General features: G+C 36.4%; 1 protein-coding gene across 5 annotated transcripts in view; it reads right to left on the bottom strand.

Annotated features, from left to right (window-relative positions):
- LOC106867705 (cilia- and flagella-associated protein 99) overlaps positions 1-20024 on the bottom strand; it is a 169284-nt gene that overhangs the window by 12154 nt on the left and 137106 nt on the right. For 2 of the 5 annotated variants that reach the window (XM_089362947.1, XM_089362948.1), the window contains 7 exons: positions 19284-19342; positions 18196-18278; positions 13880-14076; positions 13099-13182; positions 11382-11461; positions 10682-10847; positions 8309-8459 (listed from right to left, as the gene is read on the bottom strand). In XM_089362947.1, the coding sequence (XP_089219073.1) occupies positions 8337-8459; positions 10682-10847; positions 11382-11461; positions 13099-13182; positions 13880-14076; positions 18196-18278; positions 19284-19342 (792 nt within the window). In that variant the 3' untranslated portion in view covers positions 8309-8336. Of the gene's footprint in view, positions 1-5589; positions 5740-8308; positions 8460-9527; positions 9803-10681; positions 10848-11381; positions 11462-13098; positions 13183-13879; positions 14077-18195; positions 18279-19283; positions 19343-20024 lie in introns of those variants that run through there. The other 3 variants (XM_089362950.1, XM_089362949.1, XM_089362951.1) reach the window with 3 other exon arrangements.

Raw genomic sequence — 20024 nt, 5'->3', positions numbered from 1 at the left:
TTATTAGAGAGGGTCATGGATTGAAACCAAAGCCACAGCAGAGCCAATAAAATCTGGCAAAAAGTAACAAAAACCAAAATAAATATTAAAACAAAATAATAATAATAAGAGTTTTTTCTTAATATAATATACTTGTAGGTGCAGGAGTGGCTGAGTGGTAAGTAGCTTGCTTACCAACCACATGATCCCAGGTTCAGTCCCACTGCATGACACCTTGGGCAAGTGTCTTCTACTATAGCCTTGGGCCGACCAGAGCCTTGTGCTGACCAGAGCCTTGTGAGTGGATTTAGTAGATGGAAACTGAAAGAAGCCTGTCGCATATATATATGTTTGTCCCCCCCAATCATTGCTTAACAGCTGATGCTGGAGTGTTTATGTCCCCCGTAACTTAGTGGTTCGGCAAAAGAGACCGATAGAATAAGTACTAGGTGAGCGGAGCTGGCAGAAACGTTAGCATGCTGGGTGAAATGCTTAGCAGTATTTTATCTGCTGCTACATCCTGAGTTCAAATTCCACTGAGGCCGACTTTGCCCTTCATCCTTTTGGGGTTGATGTAATCGACTTAATCCCTTTGCCTGTCCTTGTTTGTCCCCTCTATGTTTAGCCCCTTGTGGGCAATAAAGAAATAAGAATAAGTACTAGGCTTACAAAGAATAAGTCCTGGGGTCGATTTGTTTGACTAAAGGCGGGGCTCCAGCATGGGCACAGTCAAACGACTGAAACAAATAAATTAATAAAAGAAAATGATTTATTTTAAGAGAGAAAGACAAACGATTACACAAACTGGTGCATACACTGAAATGCTACAAGTAAATGTTATGAACACAAATACACACATTATATATGTGTGTATATATGTGTATATATGTATGTATGTCTATGGACATATGTATTTGAATGTATACATATGTATATGCAGATATGTGTGTGTACGTTTGTTTGTGTGTATACTTGTCTAGACATAACATGATAGCTGCAAACAAATCACATTGTTATTGCAAGTGAGATTGCTTAGATCAAGTTTTCTGTGGATGTCATGTCTAGTTATAGGAAAATATTACCTTGCTTGAAGATAAGTAAGTTTTGGAGACCGGCAGAGCATCAACAAATTCTCTCTGACCCATGCAAGCATAGAAAAGTGGGTGTTAAATGATGACGATGATCATCAATTAATGTCTGTTGTCCGTGCTGGCATGGGTTGGACAGTTTGACTGGAGCTAGCAAGCTGGAAGGCTGCATCAGACTCCTGTCTGATTTGGCATGGTTTCTTCAGCTGGATGTCTTTCCTAATGCCAACCACTCCGAGAGTGTAAAAGGTGCTTTTACATGCAAATGGCACGAGTGCCATTTGCATGACACTGGTATCTGCCATAACTGTGATTTTGCTCAGCTTGATGGGTCTTCTTCTCAAGCACGACATAATGCCAAAGCTCTCGGTCATTGTCTCCATGAGGCCCAACACTTGAAAGGAACTCTGCAGATTGGTTGGTGTTAGGAAGGGCATCCAGCCATTAAAAACCTTGCCAAAACAGACACAGTAGCCTGGGATAGTTTTCTACCTGGCTGGCTCCTGTCAATCATCTTATACATGCATGCATAGAAGACAGACTTTAAACGATGATGACAATGATCACACACACACACACATACCACAGACACACATACACAACTATTTATATACACAAACATATATACATACACTCACAGTCAGTGGATTGCCAATAATCAACCCAAGAAATTATCAATAATATCCAAAATGATCAAATTGAGAGAAATCCAAGATGGAAATTTCTTCAGGAACCTTTACAGATATCAATCTGATATCTCCAGCTGAAGCTGGTTTTTAAAAGGAAATATGATATTCTGTACAGAGAATGCTGTTGAAAAAAAAAAAATGTCTCTAGCATGCAACAAAACTCATTCAGTAAGCTTTTCATGAACTGTTTTATTCTTTGATATAAATTTAAGTCAGGATTAACTGATTTATTAAAATTCCATCAATAACTTCTGAACATTGATCCATCTGTGTAAAGATTATTGTCACTGATAATCACTGATAATCACTGATATGCCATGAAAGGTTACAGATATGCGTGTGTTACATACATTCAGGCTTGTCCTTTACAGGTTGTGGTGACACATAAAACACATTTGTGCTGGTGCTGCATAAGCAGTAACATGCAAAAAGCCCCCAGTCCACACTCTGTAAAGTGATTGGCATATTAGGAAGGGCATCCAACCATAGAAACCACACCACAACAGACAAGTGGAGTCTTGCTAGCTTCTGTCAAACCGTCCAACCCATGCCAGCATGGAAAACGGATGTTAAACTATGATAATGACATTGTTCAATATATATCATCATTTTCATACTTGCATGGGTTAATCAGAAATCATTGCAGCACCAACCTTTCTCAAAAATCAAACCACTTGAGACATGACACATCATCGTCATGTGGGAAGAACTACTAAAAAATTTCAAGGCAATTTTTTTTTTACATTGGGCATACCATTCGGAAACTGCTGCAGGCTGCACTTTGCCCACGGTTGCTAGACCATTATCTGATACTTTAAAATGTAAGACATTTTTTTCCATCTTTGGTTTTGACAAACTAAAATACTGTGAGAGATGGCAGACATTTTTGTTAGCTTTTTTCAATCTCCTTTCTGAAGAGCTCTAGCCATTTCAGTTATTTGCCATGTCCACCCTCACCAGTCTTTTCTTGTCTTGTTTCATACTTTCAGATTTATTTATCTGATATTTCTCGAGACCAAATTTATCTTTTAGCTTTTAATTGTTTCAGACATTTGACTGCGACCATGCTGGAGCAGTACCTTGAACAATGATTTAGTCAAACAAATTCACTCCAGTAATTGCGTTTTTAAGTTTGGTACATATTCTATTGGTCTCTTTTGCTGAACTGCTAAGTTACGGGAATGTATACACCTGTTGTCAAGCAACAGTAAGGGTGGGGGACAAACACACACACACACACATATATATATACAATGAGGTTCTTTAAGTTTCGGTCTATCAAATCCATCCAGAAGGCTTTGGTTAGCCTGGGACTATAGTAGAAGACACTCGCCCAAGGCACCATACAGTGGGACTGAACCTGGAACCATGTGGTTGGGAAGCAACACCACCTTTATGCATTTACTATTTAATACCATTTACCAATTTAATTATTGTTTTTTGCTTAAGCAAATTTCCTTTCAATCAATTAATTGAAATTTAATTTTCCAGGTTTATCATCTTTTCTTCCCTGCTATCATTCATCATTCATTATTCATTATCACATTTTCCCATTCGATTTATTGTACCTTACTTATCTTTAGTCTTCACTTGTCCGACTTATTCCTTGCTTTGATGTAAATTACATAATTCATAAATCTTTTTTCCTTTTTATGTAACTTACCAGATTTACCTGGCTTTTCATCATTAACTTGCATTTGAACAGGTATTCATGAGAACGAATGTGCATACCTTTACATCTCAACATGCACAAGTGCATATTTCTATGCACAAATGTGCATGCAGGTGTTGTATGTGTGCAAATGCACGAATATATGTATATATGTGTGTGTGTGTGTGTGTGTGTGTGTGTGTGTGTATGTATGTATATATATATATATATATATATATACACACATATGTATATAAATATATATGCATATATATATGTATGTATGTATGCATATATATATATGTATATATATGTATATATGTATATATATATATATATGTATATATATATGTATATATACATATATATACACATATATATACATATATGTATATATATATATATAGATGTATATATATATGTATATATATATATGTATATGTATATATATATATATGTATATATATATATGTAAATATGTATATATATATGTATATATATATATATATATGTATGTATGTATGTATGTATATATACAAGTGGGAACGTGAAGACATGCTAGTGTGTATACATACATGTGTCCACTGAGCATAGTTATGAATATATATGCATACGAATTTCAGCGATATAATGTGCATGTGCATGATGCATGTGCTACATGTACATGTGCACTGATGAGCATGTATGCATGGAAGCTTGAATCTGTTTCAGTCGACTCCTTTTGTTTAAGTCTCTGTACAGGAATGTTCCCTGTGTGTGCATGTGTTTCGACATCATCATCATTATCAGTATCATCATACTTATTAACATCACTGCCACCACCACCGCTGCTGCCACCACCACCGCTGCTGCCACCACTGCTGCTGCTTCCACCACCACCCCTACCACCGTCACCACATGAATGAAACACAACTTCGTGTAAGCAGATGTGCACCTCACCATAAGTGTGCAAGTGCATGCACATCAATATGGACATTTGAGTCTCTTCCCTGCAACCCTAAGCTTGCACATGTGCATGCATGCTTGTGCACGTGTGTCTATATGAGAAGCAAGTTTGTATAAACAGATATATGCTTGTATATACGCATACAAATGTACATATAACCATGTGAACTTATGCATATACCTGCATATCATATGAATGCTGATGCATGTTGATGTGTGTATGCAGGAGTATGAATAACTGTGCATCTACACATACTTATAATGACACACACACACGTGTGAGATGCTAATAGCTATATATATATATATATATATATATATATATATATATATATATATATATATATATATATATATATATATATATATATATATATATATACTCCTTTACTTGTTTCAGTCATTTGCTTGTGGCCATGCTGGAGCACCGCCTTTAGTCGAGCAAATTGACCCCAGAGCTATTGCTTAACCATTTTCTCACACTGTCTCCGATGAAGGGATATATAAAATATCCTGGAAACAGCTGTAAGACCTTCTCTTTATAAATGTTCTGATATCTTTCACAGCCTTAGATTTTTATCTCATTCTGTTAATTTTTTATATATACGCATGCTGACATATGGCCCATGCTGGACTCCTCATTCACATAATCACCGAACCTGGAGCTTAATTATAGTCTGTCCATAGCGCTTACTCAGCATTACCTGACACCTTTGGGTCTTTTTGACACCATTACCTCTCATAACCTCAATTTCTTGCTATATATATATACACACACACATATGAGTGTATAAAGGTTTATACATGGAGAGAAGACTCTTGACAGGACTTCTTACATGCTAAATAGGGCAGTTAAACCCAAACCATGAAAAAAGGAATTCTTAACGTATGCTGCTAATAGGCACTAGAGTGAATAAAAAATTAGTTAACCCTATACTCGAGCTTTGGTATTAACAACCAAATAAATTAATTTGGTAGCTGTAACTCATCTCTATACACTCTTATATAAAATATTTTATGTCTTATGACTTTTATTAAGCATGTGAACGACTTGTAATAAATTATTTTAATTTTTTACCCTTATACTTATGCAACACACATATATATATATACATACACACACACATGCATGCACACAGAGACAAACCCATACACACACACATTCATACATGCTTACACACATATTCTCTATAAGCTTTGAAGAAATGCCTAGGTTTCAGAAATCAGGAAACGAAAATTAAACCCAACAGAATAGATTTATTTCTCTAATTATCCACAATTTTCTTCGTTAACGAGACTGTTCTCTAGCAGTGGGATAAAATGTCACATGGATATCTTTGATTACTTTCTCTTTGCATGAGTCTTCCTGTTCCATATATTTTCCAGTCTTTGAAAAGAGACGAGGTAAAACATACATAATAAATATACATATTATGCTTACAGGTATGTGTGTGTGTGTGTGTGTGTGTGTGTAGAATTATATATATGTATATATATGTGTGTATATATACATATATATATATACATATATATATATATATATATATATATATATATATATATACACATATATAATTATAATTAGGAGATTTTATGCAACCAAAACCTGAGTATCTTTTTGGTCAGCTGAAAACAGTTTTGGTGGAAGCTTAGCAGACACACATCTCATGTTCAAATCTTCAGTGATAATGGATTGAACTGAACCGTAACTAATCTGCACATCCTCTGATAACTCACAGATGGTAATTCGACAATTTCCCCTCCTCAGTAGCATGCAATCTGTGATGTTTTTTTCACTTCTGCTGGTTGTGTGTCTCCCAGAATGTTTGTCAATATTAACATTTTCTTGGCCATCTTCGAAACGTCTGACCACTCATACACTGGTGTGCAGCTCATACACTCCCATACACTTTCTGCAACTTTGTGTAGGTCTCTGAGCAAGTATTGCCATGATAACTTTCTCTGTCGTGGTCAATGCGATGATCACATGCTGCACACCTTCCTTCCAAGCACTGCTGTAAACAGCAGAAGTGAGCTAGAACATTAAAACTTAGTACGCATGCACAGCAGAGTTCAAGGTTAATCTTTACCAAGCAGCTTTACTCTGCATGCTTTAGCTTTGTTACTATGGCAACAGTCTGGATACTTATTGATCAGACCTCATATATATGTGTATATATATATATATATATATATATATATCAGATAAAGACAAAGATATCAGTTATAACATAAGTTTAATATTCATTACCTTTGCTTCTGTAGCATTCTACTTCAAATCACATTTAGAGTTATGTGTGAAAAATTACACAAGCCTTGTATAAAATCATGCATGGTTGAAATAGAGAGAAATGGTATCTTCATTGGATACTTACTAAACTTAATTATCAGACATGATCGGTATGTATATATATATATATATATGTGTGTGTGTTAGAGGAAAAAAGGACAACAAAAATCAAGGTAGGACGAGTATCTCAGGCCATTTAGAATATTTAATTAGAGTAAGGTGAATTTGAAGTAATTAATTAACTAGTTAATTAATTAATTAGTTATTGGATGTCTTACAGCTACTTCTGGATTATCCCAAGTGATAGGCTAGCATGTCTGTACACTGGGTATTCAGTCATCAGAAACAAGGTGAGTATATATGAAAGATTCAGTTTATAAAGGAATAAAATAGTAGATAGAAGAATACAGAGAGGAGAATAAAGTTCACATCTTCCAGAGGGTATGGAGGTTGGTCTGTACCTCTGTGAAGATATTGGTCATTAAGTATAATCCCAGGCAGTATTTTGCCAGTATTTTGAATGCTGTGTTCATATGCTGAAGGAATAGATTTAAAAGGTTAGCTAGTACGAAAATGGTCCAGCAGATGCTTTAATATAAAGAGGCTTAATAGAGGACACTCAGGCGAACCATCTCAAGAAGGGATCAAAGCTATCAGAGTTCTGTGATGCAAATTATCAAACCATTTCCAACACTAATTTCGGGAAACCAATCAGTAGCCTGATCATCTATGAATCAGCGGATGTAGGTTAGATAGATTAATTCTCATCAGAAGGAGTGATTGAGTCTTATTCTGATGGAGAATGTATCACTCAGCACAGACTATTCATTAGAGACAAGAGTAGGAGCAAAATAAACCAAAATATGTCTGTAAAAAATATCAACAGAGTATCTTACACAGCAAAGTTTGTTCTGCTACAGTAAAACAGCTGCAATGAAGTATCCTAGTTCCTGCAAGGATAATGCATCAACAACAAGACTTTCTGGCAATTAGTTATTTTCTTGTTCATTCATAAAGATATCCCAGCATTCAACTTACTGTTTCTTGTAAAAACTGGTGACAAGCTTTACTTCACTCAAGTGTCTGCATCACAGAAAGCACAAAATCCAAAAGAAACAATTCTCACAGCAAAAATTTTGAAATGAAATCCTTATATAATGTCAGCACATTAAAAGAATATGATGATGGCAATGAATCTAAACTCCCTGATAGCTAAAGAACAGTCTAGTCTGCTCCTTTTGACAGAATTTGGCAATGAGAAGCTGGAATTTCCTTCCTTGATGTTTGTGGTGCAACCGTAAAACCATTCCTGATAGGTCATCGCTTGTCAAAGTCTGTTGACATAGTCATTGCAGTTGATTCTTCAAGTATTGACACCAAGCTCCTTCCTGGGTCCCATACAACAAATTCCTCTTGGAATTGAGCACAAATGTTACGCCTGTTTGCAATACTGCTAAGAATTTGGGAACTGGACAAGTTCTTAAAAGATACTAAGTAACTGACTAGGATGTATGCACAATGGTGCACGCATTGTGTTCTGGAGGCCTAAAGGTAAGACATTCCAAGACTTGCATGAGAATGGCTCTCAAATGGGAAGAATAGCATTGGCACTACTGTCAGGTGACTTTTGCCAAATCCTGCCAATGATCCCTAAAGGAACAAAAGCCAATGAAATCTATACTTGCCTTAAGTCGTCATCGCTTTGGATGTAAGTTATGATCTTCCAAATGTTTACCAGCAGGAGTGTCCATCACTTTGGAGACCAGTAGGGAAAGGAATGTTTCCTTCCTTCTTTGATAGTGCGATGAACCCAGCCCCTATAAACGCAGTGGTTAAGATAGCAGAAGAATTGATATCAAATATATTCCTCAACTTGCAACATCATTAATTAAACACAAGTGGTTGTATGAGAGAGAAAATGTTTCAGTCTTAATGGCAGTGTGTTGCAGGCACTTCCAGGAAATAGACATAGGTACAAATCAATACCTACAAATCAATATCTACAAATCAATAGACAGTGTTGTGGATCAAGAAGAACTAATTCCCTAACCTGAAGGGTTTTTTACAAATTCATTGGAGCCTTCAAATCAACTACCACACAGATTTCAGTTAAAAAAAGAAAAAAAACAAGAGATCTCCAGAAATGTTGCTGTGAAATTTAGATCAGTGGCATCGATGCAATGGCACGAGACTGATTGTTAAGAACTTCCTGCTACATGTTATCAAGACTATTATTTTCACTGGATGTAACAAAGGAGATGATGTAATAATATTGAGAATTCCACTCAAACCAACAGATATGTCCCTCCAATTTACAAGAAAACTGCAGTTTCCAGAATGTCCAAGTTTTACCATGTTAATTTATAAATCCTAATAATAAACATTAATTGTTTCTAGACTCCATTTTGAAGAATCCTGCTTTGTTCATGGCCAATTTTATGCAGAGTTAGAAGTCCTGATAATATATATAATTTTTTTGCTCCTTATAATAAAATCTCCAAATGAAACATTGTACCGAGACCCTGCAATTCATTTGTCTGTATTTTTATTATTATATGATGCCATGCTGAAAGTTCCACCTGATCTGACACACCCTTGGATTTGCAGCTTACCAGGCACCAGTGGTCTTTCCTTCATTGATGAACCCTTCACAAATGGAATGGATCGTTTACCTAGTGATCTGTGTCATACTGTCAAACCATCAGGGTGTGCCTCACTTTGATATGCTTTGGTCTTTAAATAGATCCCATTCAATCACTATATATATATATATATATATATATATATATATGCGAGTAAAAATAAATACAAAAAAGGTGGGTTTTTTTTGTATGATTGTGTATAGAGGAATATATTATTTTGCTTAAAAGAGTTCCAACACTGTCTGTTTTTTATGTTTTATTTATATTCCTGCAGAACTAATGTGGGGTATAGAATATGGAATATACAATATATAATATGATATACAATATACAATATAAAATAAAATAAAATAAAAATGGATGGCACCATGAAAGAAAGTATTGAATGTAGATGAAATATTGAGTGTTCAATATAAAGGATCAAATATATAAATATATAAATATAAATATATATATATAAAGGCGACTCGAGTTTCAGGGCTATTTCCCTTCGTCATGGCCGGTATGACAGACTTTTCCTGTAAATAATAATAATAGTATTTTATAAGCTTAAAGCTTATAAGTGATCACCATGCAGTAATGGATTATTTTGTACTTCAACAATTTCTAAGAATGTACCTAGTAACACTTAATCCAAATACACCGTCAGGAATGTCACTGGCAGAGAAAGATCAGATCTGTCTTTAATAAGCTGATACCAAGTGAAAATAAAGAAAAGGTGAACAACAAAAATACTTCAAAATTCTTCAAGTTAGGTGACAAAGTTTTTTTAAAACCTGTAGACATGGTAAAGAAAGCTGGGAAGACGGTGTAATAATTAAACAAACTGGAAGAATGAATGATATTCCTGGTAAAAGGAAATTATGTTGAATACAAAAGACATATTAGCCAACTAAAAAAAAAAAATATTCACAGAAAAAACAAAAGCAAGAAATGAAATCCCTATGGAAGTATTGTATGACATATTTGAAGTACCAACACCCAAACACCAGAAAATGGAAAAGAACGGAAATACTGCAATTGAACCTTAAATATAAGAGATATTAAAACTTGGAGTTTTAAGGGGAGATGTTGTGGAAGGATTCTGACCAAAAGTGAACTGAGACATTTCTATTAAATAGATAATTGTCAGGTCGTCAGCAGTTTGTGTTGGTAAGCAGTTCACTGTGAGCCTCTGATATAGAGCATTGAGTCTTGTGTAATAGTCATAGTGAGGCATTGTGTTTATACTTTCTCCCCCACCACCTGCTTTGTTACATTATATATCCAATACAAGGATCTAAAAGTATGTATGTATGTAACAGTGCTGGGCCTATTTTTCTTGAAGGTAACATGTCTCTGGTGGTTTTAGGCCTGAAATTGTTAACTCTCTTGTCATATAATCATAACATAAATACCTGTTTGTGAGGTGAGATCTTTCTGCTGATTTGCTTTGAAGATGGCTGCATGCACTTTAGTCTTCGAGACCGTTTCTCTTCTAACAGCCTCTGAAGAACATTTATTTCATCATCATATATCTTAGAATGGGAATCTTCTTTTATTGCCTCTTTTTGCTTCTGGCGCCTGTAAACAAGGAACAGAGGATTAGAATGGAAGGAAACAACATGACAACAGATTACCAAATAGTATGGCACCACAGCAATTCCAAAGAATTTTCGTACAACAACAACATCAGGGACATACTTGAAGTCTTTAAAGAAAATGTCGGGCTCTGATAATCATTCTTTCATCATCTCTTTTTGATTTTTGCATCAGTAAACAGGAAGTGGAGGAATGGAAGAACAGAAAGAAACAACCTGAAGACAGGTGAGCTAATGGCATAGCATAATTGCTATTTCACAGATACATGACTATATATATACATATATATATATATATATATATATATATATATATATACTAGCAGCTAAGCCCAGTTTCAGTATTCCCTCATGTGTGTATGTATGTATATATACATAAACACCTACACACCCTCTTCTCATGTGCATGTGTGTGTTTGGAAAGAGAGAGGGGGGAGGGGAGAGAGGAGAGAGAGAGAGAGAGAGAGAGAGAGAGAGAGAGAGAGAGAGAGAGAGAGAGAGAGAGAGAAGCACTAACCTCAGAGATGTCATTTGGGATTTTTCATTACGGTGTTTCAGTATAACATCTAATGTGTCTGAAATTAGTTCTTGTGATGCCTGAAAATAACAGAAATCATCATCATCATCATCACTACCACCACCACCACCACCATCATCATCATCATCATCATCATCATCCATCGTTGTTGTTATCATTATTATTAGTGGTTGGCATCCAGCTGTAGAAACCATGCCCAGTCAGACTTGAGTCTGGTGCAGCCTTCCAGCTTACCACCCCTGGTCAAACTGTCCAACCCATGCCACCATGGACAACAGATGTTAAATGATGATGATGATGATGATGATGATGATTATTATTGCAATCATTAAAACAGTAAGGTGACAGAACCATTAGAATGGTACTCAGACAAAATGCTTTGTGCCATTTCTTCAGGCTCTTCTTATTCTGAGCTGAAATACTGCTGTGGTCATCTTTGCCTTTCATCCTTCAGTGGTCAATGAAATAAATACCATTGGAGGTGATGTAATCGACTAGGACCCTCCCACAATTTTGATCTGAAAAATTCAAGTTGTATGCAAGAAAGTTCAGTACGAAGGTAGTGAGCTGCCAGGATCATTTGCATATTGGACAAAATGCTAATAGATCATCTCTTTCAACTCTTTACATTTTGAGTTCAAATACTGCTGAAGTTGACTTGGCCCTTTGTTCTTTTGGGGGTGGATGAAATAAAGTACCAGTCAAGTACTGAGCCTTATTCCAAAATTTGAAGCTATCCTTCTCTTCAACATCATCATCATCGTCATCACCGTCATCATCATCATCATCGTCATCACTATCATTGTTATTGTCATCATCAACATCTTGCTGCAGTGCCATCTCTGTTGGGTTGGTCACCTATGACATACATAGAGATTTATCATCTCGTGTTTGTGATGGGAGGAAGGACCCTGGCATGAGGTCATACAATGAATCAAAATAATGCCAGCTAAATTTCCATAAAGAACAGCTCAGAGTCTTAAAAATGAATGAAAATAGTAGAAATATATATATATATATATATATATATATATAAATCATCATCATCATCATTTCATGTCTGTTGTCCATTCTGGTCTGGGCTGGACAGTTTGACTAGAGTTGACAAGATGGGGGGCTACACCAGACTCCAGTCTGATTTGGTATGGCTTCTACGGCTGGATGCCCTTCCTGACACCAACTGCTTTACAGGGTGTGCTGGGTGCTTTTACGTGGCACCACATGGGCACACACATAAATGCATATATGTGTGTGTGTGTGTATGTTTATGGGCATATGGTGTAGTGGTTAAGAGCATGGGCTACTAACCCCAAGACTCTGAATTCGATTCCAGGCAGTGACCTGAATAATAATAATAATAATAATAATAATAATAATAATAATAATAATAATAACAACAACAATAATAACATCAAAAAAATACCTTAGGAATGAGAACCCAGGTTTGAAATTTCCCCAAGACACCTGATGAAGGCTCTAGGGTATATCAGCCGAAATGTTGTGTTAACAACAAACAAGATGAAGACAAATATCGTCAAATGTAAATAATGTACATAATTCCTCATCTCTTAAATATAGAACTGAAGTGTATTATTTAGTTCTTTAAAAGAACTTACTCAGTCAATCAATCAACATGACTCAGCATTACTCAACACTCAAAGCACCACCAATTTATTTCCCCCAATCAAATGCTCACCTGTTTAGACAATAAAATCTCATAGCGTTTCTTTTCTTGGTCCTCTTGTTCCCACCTTCTCATAACTGCCAATCTCTCTTGTAGCTACAGAAGAAACGAATGCGGAACATTCTTGGTAAAACAAACAATGAAAAGACATAAAAATAAAAACAAAATATAAACTCACCACAGAATCAACCAAAGAAATTTTAATTCTAAAAAAGATGATGAGGGTCGCATGGAAATATTTTCAAAGAAACACATCTTAAGAATTTTACCATCATCATCCATGAATAGAGATTTGAGAGTGATCTTGATATAATATGGATGGAAATGTCAAAAACTTTTTGTAGAAATACGTAAAAAAAAAAAAAAAAAAAAAAAATACAATCAGTCTATGTGTTTTATTTAATATCTCAAAATAACCAAGAATTATTGAGACGTTTTAAGTGAAATAACAATAATAAAAGTGAAATGTTTATTGGAATCTAATATTATATTTCATATGATAATGGTATTTCGAGTTGTCATCATTGTTGTCATCGTCGTTATTGTTGTTGTCATCATCACTATCGTCATCATCATCATCATCTTCATTATCCTCATCATTATCATCTTCATCACCACCACCACCACCACCACCACCACCACCACCACCACCACCACCACCACTAATCACCACCACTACCACCACCACCACCAATCACCCCCCCACCAACCCCCCACCAATCCCCCCCACCTACCCACCACTTTCTAATCCCCGTCCCGATCCCCGAAAAGAAGAAAAAGACTACTGGCTCACCTCAGCCAGTGACATTTCACCGAGTAAGCCTGATCCAGAAGTTTCAGTCGTGTCAAACAGCTTGGTGTTGTGGCACTGTTGTGTGGCCGTCAACACGCGGATGCGATCGATGATCTCAAGTCTCTTCTGCATCTCTATTGTAGCATTCTCCAGGGCAGCTGCATTCAGCTCTTGTTTGCCTCGCTGCACATCCTGCACTGCAGAGAAGAAAGAAAGAAAGAAAGAAAGAAAGATAATTTAAAAAACGGATGAAAAGACAAAGGGACGAGAGGAAGAGAAAGAAGAGAAACCAAAATACAGAATAAAGAATAAAGATGAAATACAATGATTAAACTGCAGCGATGGTGATGGTGGAGGTGATGAAGGTGGTGGTGATGGTGGAGATGATGATGGTGGAGGTGATGATGAAGTGGTGGAGGTGGTGATGGTGGTGGTGGAGGTGATGATGGTGGAGGAGGTGATGAAGTGGTGGAGGTGGTGATGGTGGAGGTGATGGTGGCGGTAGAGGTGATGATGGTAGTGGTAGAAAAGGTGATGGTGGTGGTGGAGGTGATGAAGATGATGGTGGAGGAGGTGATGGTGGTGGAGGAGGTGATGATGTGGTGGTGACGGTGGATGTGATGGTGATGGTGGAAGAGGTGATGATGGTGATAGTGAAGGTGATGATGGTGGTGGAGGAGGTGATAGTAGTGATGGTGTGGCAGGGATGCTGGAGATGGCGATGGATTAAGGTTAGAATTAGAGTGAGGGTGATGTTTAGTGGTAGCGGTGTTGGCGGAGCAGGTGCAGATGTGGTGAAGGTGGAGGTGATGGTGGGCGATTGTAGTAGTGGTGGTGGTGGTGGTTAGGGTGAAAGTGAAAGCACATAGCTTAGTGGTTAGTGTAATCAGCTTATGATCATAAGGTTGTGAGTTCAATTCATGGTGATGCATTGGGTCCTTGAGCAAGACACTTTATTCCATGTTACTCCAGACCACTCAGCTGTGTATCGCGATTTCTGTGCTGATGAAGGGAAATCACCCAGAAATTGTGATACACAGATATTGTTTTGAGCTGAGTGGGGGTGTTAGATTCCCTTGTTCGAAAATGTAAGGACACAGATCGTGTAATACAGCCAGCTGGAGACGATGTCTTCTGGGGCTAAATTACAGCAACATTCGTCCTCAACTGTTTATTCAGAGGTGCTGAATATCTCTCGATGTGAGATTTACATATAGTAATTTTCTAATCAGTCAATGTTTGCTGATTTCTATAAGCAAGAGCTATAACTCTTGTTAGCTTCATCAGTGTGGTGGGATAGCTTTGACTGAGGAGACATACAATCAGGGCGAAACACTGGGATATCTCAAAGTTCCCTTATGCCAGTGAATCCTGTATTATGAATATGATGTGATCACATAACTGACCAAACTATTGGATGTTGTTACATACTGCTGGTCACAATGCACTTTGCATTGTTTTAGCTTTCAAATGATGCTACTCCGCTGGCTGGGCGAGTAGGCCAACGTTTCCCCCACTGATCAGAAAGCTAGTCTGTCACAGGGGTTATTTATTTACAGCTGAGTGGACTGGGGCAATGTGAAATGAAGTGTTTTGCTCAAGAGCACAACGTGCTGCCCCATCTGGGAATTGAACCCATGATCTGGCAATTGTAAGTGAAACACCCTATAATCACTAGGTCATGCCTCATTTAAAAGGAGGAGATTTCTTCAATAATGAAAATAATAGTGATCAGGTATTCATGTTTAAATCTGCCATAAGGTATTGAAAATAAACAAATATAGGTGCAGGCATGGCTGTGTAGTAAGAAGTTTGCTTCCCAATCACATGGTTCCAGGTTCAGTCCCACTGAATACCCTACCCATCAAGCCACATGCTTCCACTCATCAGACCAGTGGAGTAATTTGACTGAAAAGACCTACAATGGGGTGGAAACATGCAAACACTGTGATGTCTCAAAGTCCCCTTGCATCAATGAATTGCAAGCGTGTGTTATGAATGCACATTGTCAAAAGAGCAATGATTTTCTCTGATGATGAAAAACAACCACAATTTCTATATTCACATTCGAATCAGCCAGAATGAATTGAAAATGAATAAATATGTTATTGTTTGGATTCTTGCTCTTTTGTATATGCCTCATAAATTGTTAAAAACATAGCTTATATGAAAATCTTAGCTGTTTTCTATATTATTAATACACTTACGCACACATAGTCATGCTAACAAACACACACCTACACAAAATAACAAACATTAACACCTATAAAGACACACAGAAAAAATGACATATATATGTGTATATACATGCACAATATATATGTATGTATATTTTATTTTTTTCAATTGTACACAGCTAAGACTTCATATTATTGCTGTTCTGAATAATAAATTCCTTAGATGTAAATTGAGGTGACTGACATAACCTCATACCTTTCACCTCAAAGAACGTCCAAGGAAATGGAAACTTGGGAGTGGCAACAGGTTAAAGCTTTTGAATACACAAATACATTCACAATCACACACATACACACGTGTGTGTATATATATATATATTTATGTGCATACACACACGCTTATATGCAGATATATATATAGGTATATGTACGTGTGTATATATGTATGTATATATATGTATACATACACATGTGTGTGTGGGTTTATGTATATAAATATTGATTATAAATTCACACACACACACACACACACACACTGAAATATTCTTTCACTCATTATCTTGTTCCAGTCACTGGACTGCAACCAAGCTGGGGCAATGCTCTGAAGGATTTTAGTCCATCCCCATCAACTTCGATACTTACTATTTTTAAGTCTGGTGCTTATCTTATTGAATGTCTCTCCTTCGTTGAGCTGCTAACAAAACTGACGTAAACAAATTCCTGCATCATTCCTGATGCAGTGCCAATATAAAGACACGCCTTTATACATACACACACACACATGCATACATACACACATATTCACACATACATGCATGCATACACACGTATATAAAAGACAAGCTTATGCACAGTGTCTCCCACATTTCTTCACAAGGTAGGGGTCCTCTCAAAACTACAGGAGAAGTACCTACTCAGAGGGGCTCAGCAGAGTCAAAGCTGAAATCTCTTAGCTGCAAAGTGAGTATTTCAAACACACATCCATAGACATGTATGCTACAGTTTTCAAGAACTCAACTGTCAGTTGAATACATTTTGAAATTTGATGATTACTACAAACATATAAAAACATGTAGGGCAACATGCGGTGCTTGAGAAGACCTATTGAGTCAAGTACATCAACATCAACATCAAAATCAAATCAAATGGAAATTGTAGTTGTGACCCCCCGTGCCATAGCACTTAAAAAGCACCGTCTGAATGTGGCCGATGCCAGTGCTGCTTTGACTGGCTTCCGTGCGGGTGGCATGTAAAAAGCACCATTTGATTGTGGTCGATGCCAGCTCCTCTGGCCCCTGTGCCGATGGCATGTACAAAGCACCCACTACACTCTCGCAGTGGTTGGCATTAGAAAGGGCATCCAACTGTAGAAACACTGCCAGATCAGATTGGGGCCTGGTGCAGCTTCCCAGAGCCCATTTGAACCGTCCAACCCATGCCAGCATGGAAAACAGATGTTAAACGATGATGATGATGATGATGATGATGATGATGATGAATCCAGGCTTCTAGCTCATGAAACACTTCTGTGGGAAGCAGCTCTCTGGAAGTGGAATAATGGAGGCTTCCTTCTGTAGCTCCTACTTCAATAAACTGAAAATCCACAAATCACCCAAAAATATAATAAAACTATTGAAAAAATGGAGTTAGAAATATTACTGTTAATATATCGTTTACAACAGCTTCATCACTTCACACTGGAACCAATATTTTATATAACAACAATAAGAATGGAGGAAATCGCACCTTTAATTGGTGATTACACCATACATTATTGATGATCATTTCTCTTATGCCAGCATCTTTAGATACAGGAAAAGGTATGAAGTACCAGTCAAATTAATATATCTGAAATTTCTTAAAATTCTTCTGAGCAATATTTGGATTTACTTGTCATTTATGAAGAATTACCACGGATGTTTATTCTACTCCCATTTATTGATATTTGATTACTTTGATATATCGTTAACCAAATTCATTTAACAGAGTGCTTTAAAGATATATATGTATGTATATATGTATAAATACATATACATATACATATATGTATATGTATATAGACATATATGTATGTATGTATATAAGTATGTATACCCAAATAATAAAACAGATGTAGAGATAAAAGAAAGCTAAACTTACCTATCTTCTTCTTCTGTTCATGCACTTTTTTCTTGGCATCTTTTGCCATTTTTTGACCTTCTGCAATCTCTTGAACAACCTTCCTGCAATATATCATGATACTATGAAAGCATTTGTTTATCTCACTCTTGCTCCCTCCCTCTTTCTCTTTCTCTCTCTCTCTCTCTCTCTCTCTCTCTCTCTATATATATATATATATATATATATATATATATATATACATACACTCTTTTACTTGTTTCAGTCATTTGACTGTGGACATGCTGGAGCACCGCCTTTTGTTGAGCAAATCGACCCCAGGACTTATTCTTTGTAAGCCTAGTACTTATTCTATCGGTCTCTTTTGCTGAACCGCTAAGAGACCGATAGAATAAGTACCAAGCTTATAAAGAATAAGTTCTGGAGTTGATTTGTTCGACTAAAGGTAGTGCTACAGCATGGTTACAGTCAAATGAAACAAGTAAAAAACAATGTGTGTGTGTATATATCTATTTATCTATCTGTCTATCTATCTCTCTCTATATATATATATTTGAGTCAAGTACATCAACATCAAAATCAAATCAAATGGAAATTGTAGTTGTGACCCCCCATAAAAAGCACCATCCAATCGTGGTCAATGCCAGCCCCCTCTGACCCGTGCCGGTGGCATGTAAAAAGCACGCACTACACTCTCGCAGTGGTTGGCGTTTGGAAGGGCATCCAGCTGTAGAAACACTGCCAGATCAGATTGGGGCCTGGTGTAGCCTCCTGGCTTCCCAAACCCCAGTCGAACCGTCCAACCCATGCCAGCATGGAAAATGGACGTTAAACGATAATGATGATGATGATATTGCAGAACACTGATGAGATGAAATGCAAGATTACATCATGTTATGTAACTATTACAAATGTTATGTAACTATTATAGCATTTTGATGAAATGCGTGCATGTTCATAAAGCATTGAATAGTACACCTGTTTTCTGTGTTTGTGTATGTGTGTGCTTATATATACATTGATTGGAAGTTTACCTGCCAACTAATTTAGGCATTGGCTGCTACAAGACCCCTACATGTCTGGGAATGCACCTACCAGATCATACTTACTTTGATTGTTGTTCTTCTTCAAGCTGTTGTTGAAGATAGTCTTGCAGCATCTCCTCTGTCTGGAAAATAAATAACAAAAATAGCAAATAACAATAACAATAAAATTATTATACTAATAATAATGATAATAATAATAATAATAATAATGATAATAATAATAATAATAATAATAATAATAATAATAATAATAATAATAATATTAATAATAATAATAATAATAATAATAATAATAATAATAATAATAATAATATTAATAATAATAATAATAATAATAATAATAATTGTTTCAGTTGCAGGTACAAGATTTGAATTTTTTGGGAAGGAGCTAGTTAATTACATCGAGCCCAGTATGTAACTGGTACTTATTTTATTGACCCTGAAAGGACGAAAGGTAAAGGTCAACCTCAGTGGAATTGGAACTCAGAATGTAGACGGGTGAAATGCCACTAAACATTTTATCTGACATACCATCGATTGTGCCAGTTTGTCACCTTACTACTACTACTACTACTACTACTACTACTACTACTACTACTACTACTACTACCACTACTACTGCTGCTGCTGCTGCTATTACTACTACTACTACTACTACTACTACTACTAATAATAATAATAATAGTGGTTTCAAATTTTGGCATGAGGCACATATACACTCACACATGCATCTGCACACACAGAGACATACTTGGGTACATGCACCAGCAACAGATTCTATAGCTCTCTGAAACACTGTATGTA

The sequence above is a fragment of the Octopus bimaculoides genome, chromosome 14 (assembly GCF_046866305.1).
Source record: "Octopus bimaculoides isolate indiv1 chromosome 14, ASM4686630v1, whole genome shotgun sequence".
Lineage (NCBI taxonomy): Eukaryota > Metazoa > Mollusca > Cephalopoda > Octopoda > Octopodidae > Octopus > Octopus bimaculoides.
Note: the sequence above shows the minus strand (reverse complement) of the source record. Positions and strands in the feature narration are given on the sequence as shown.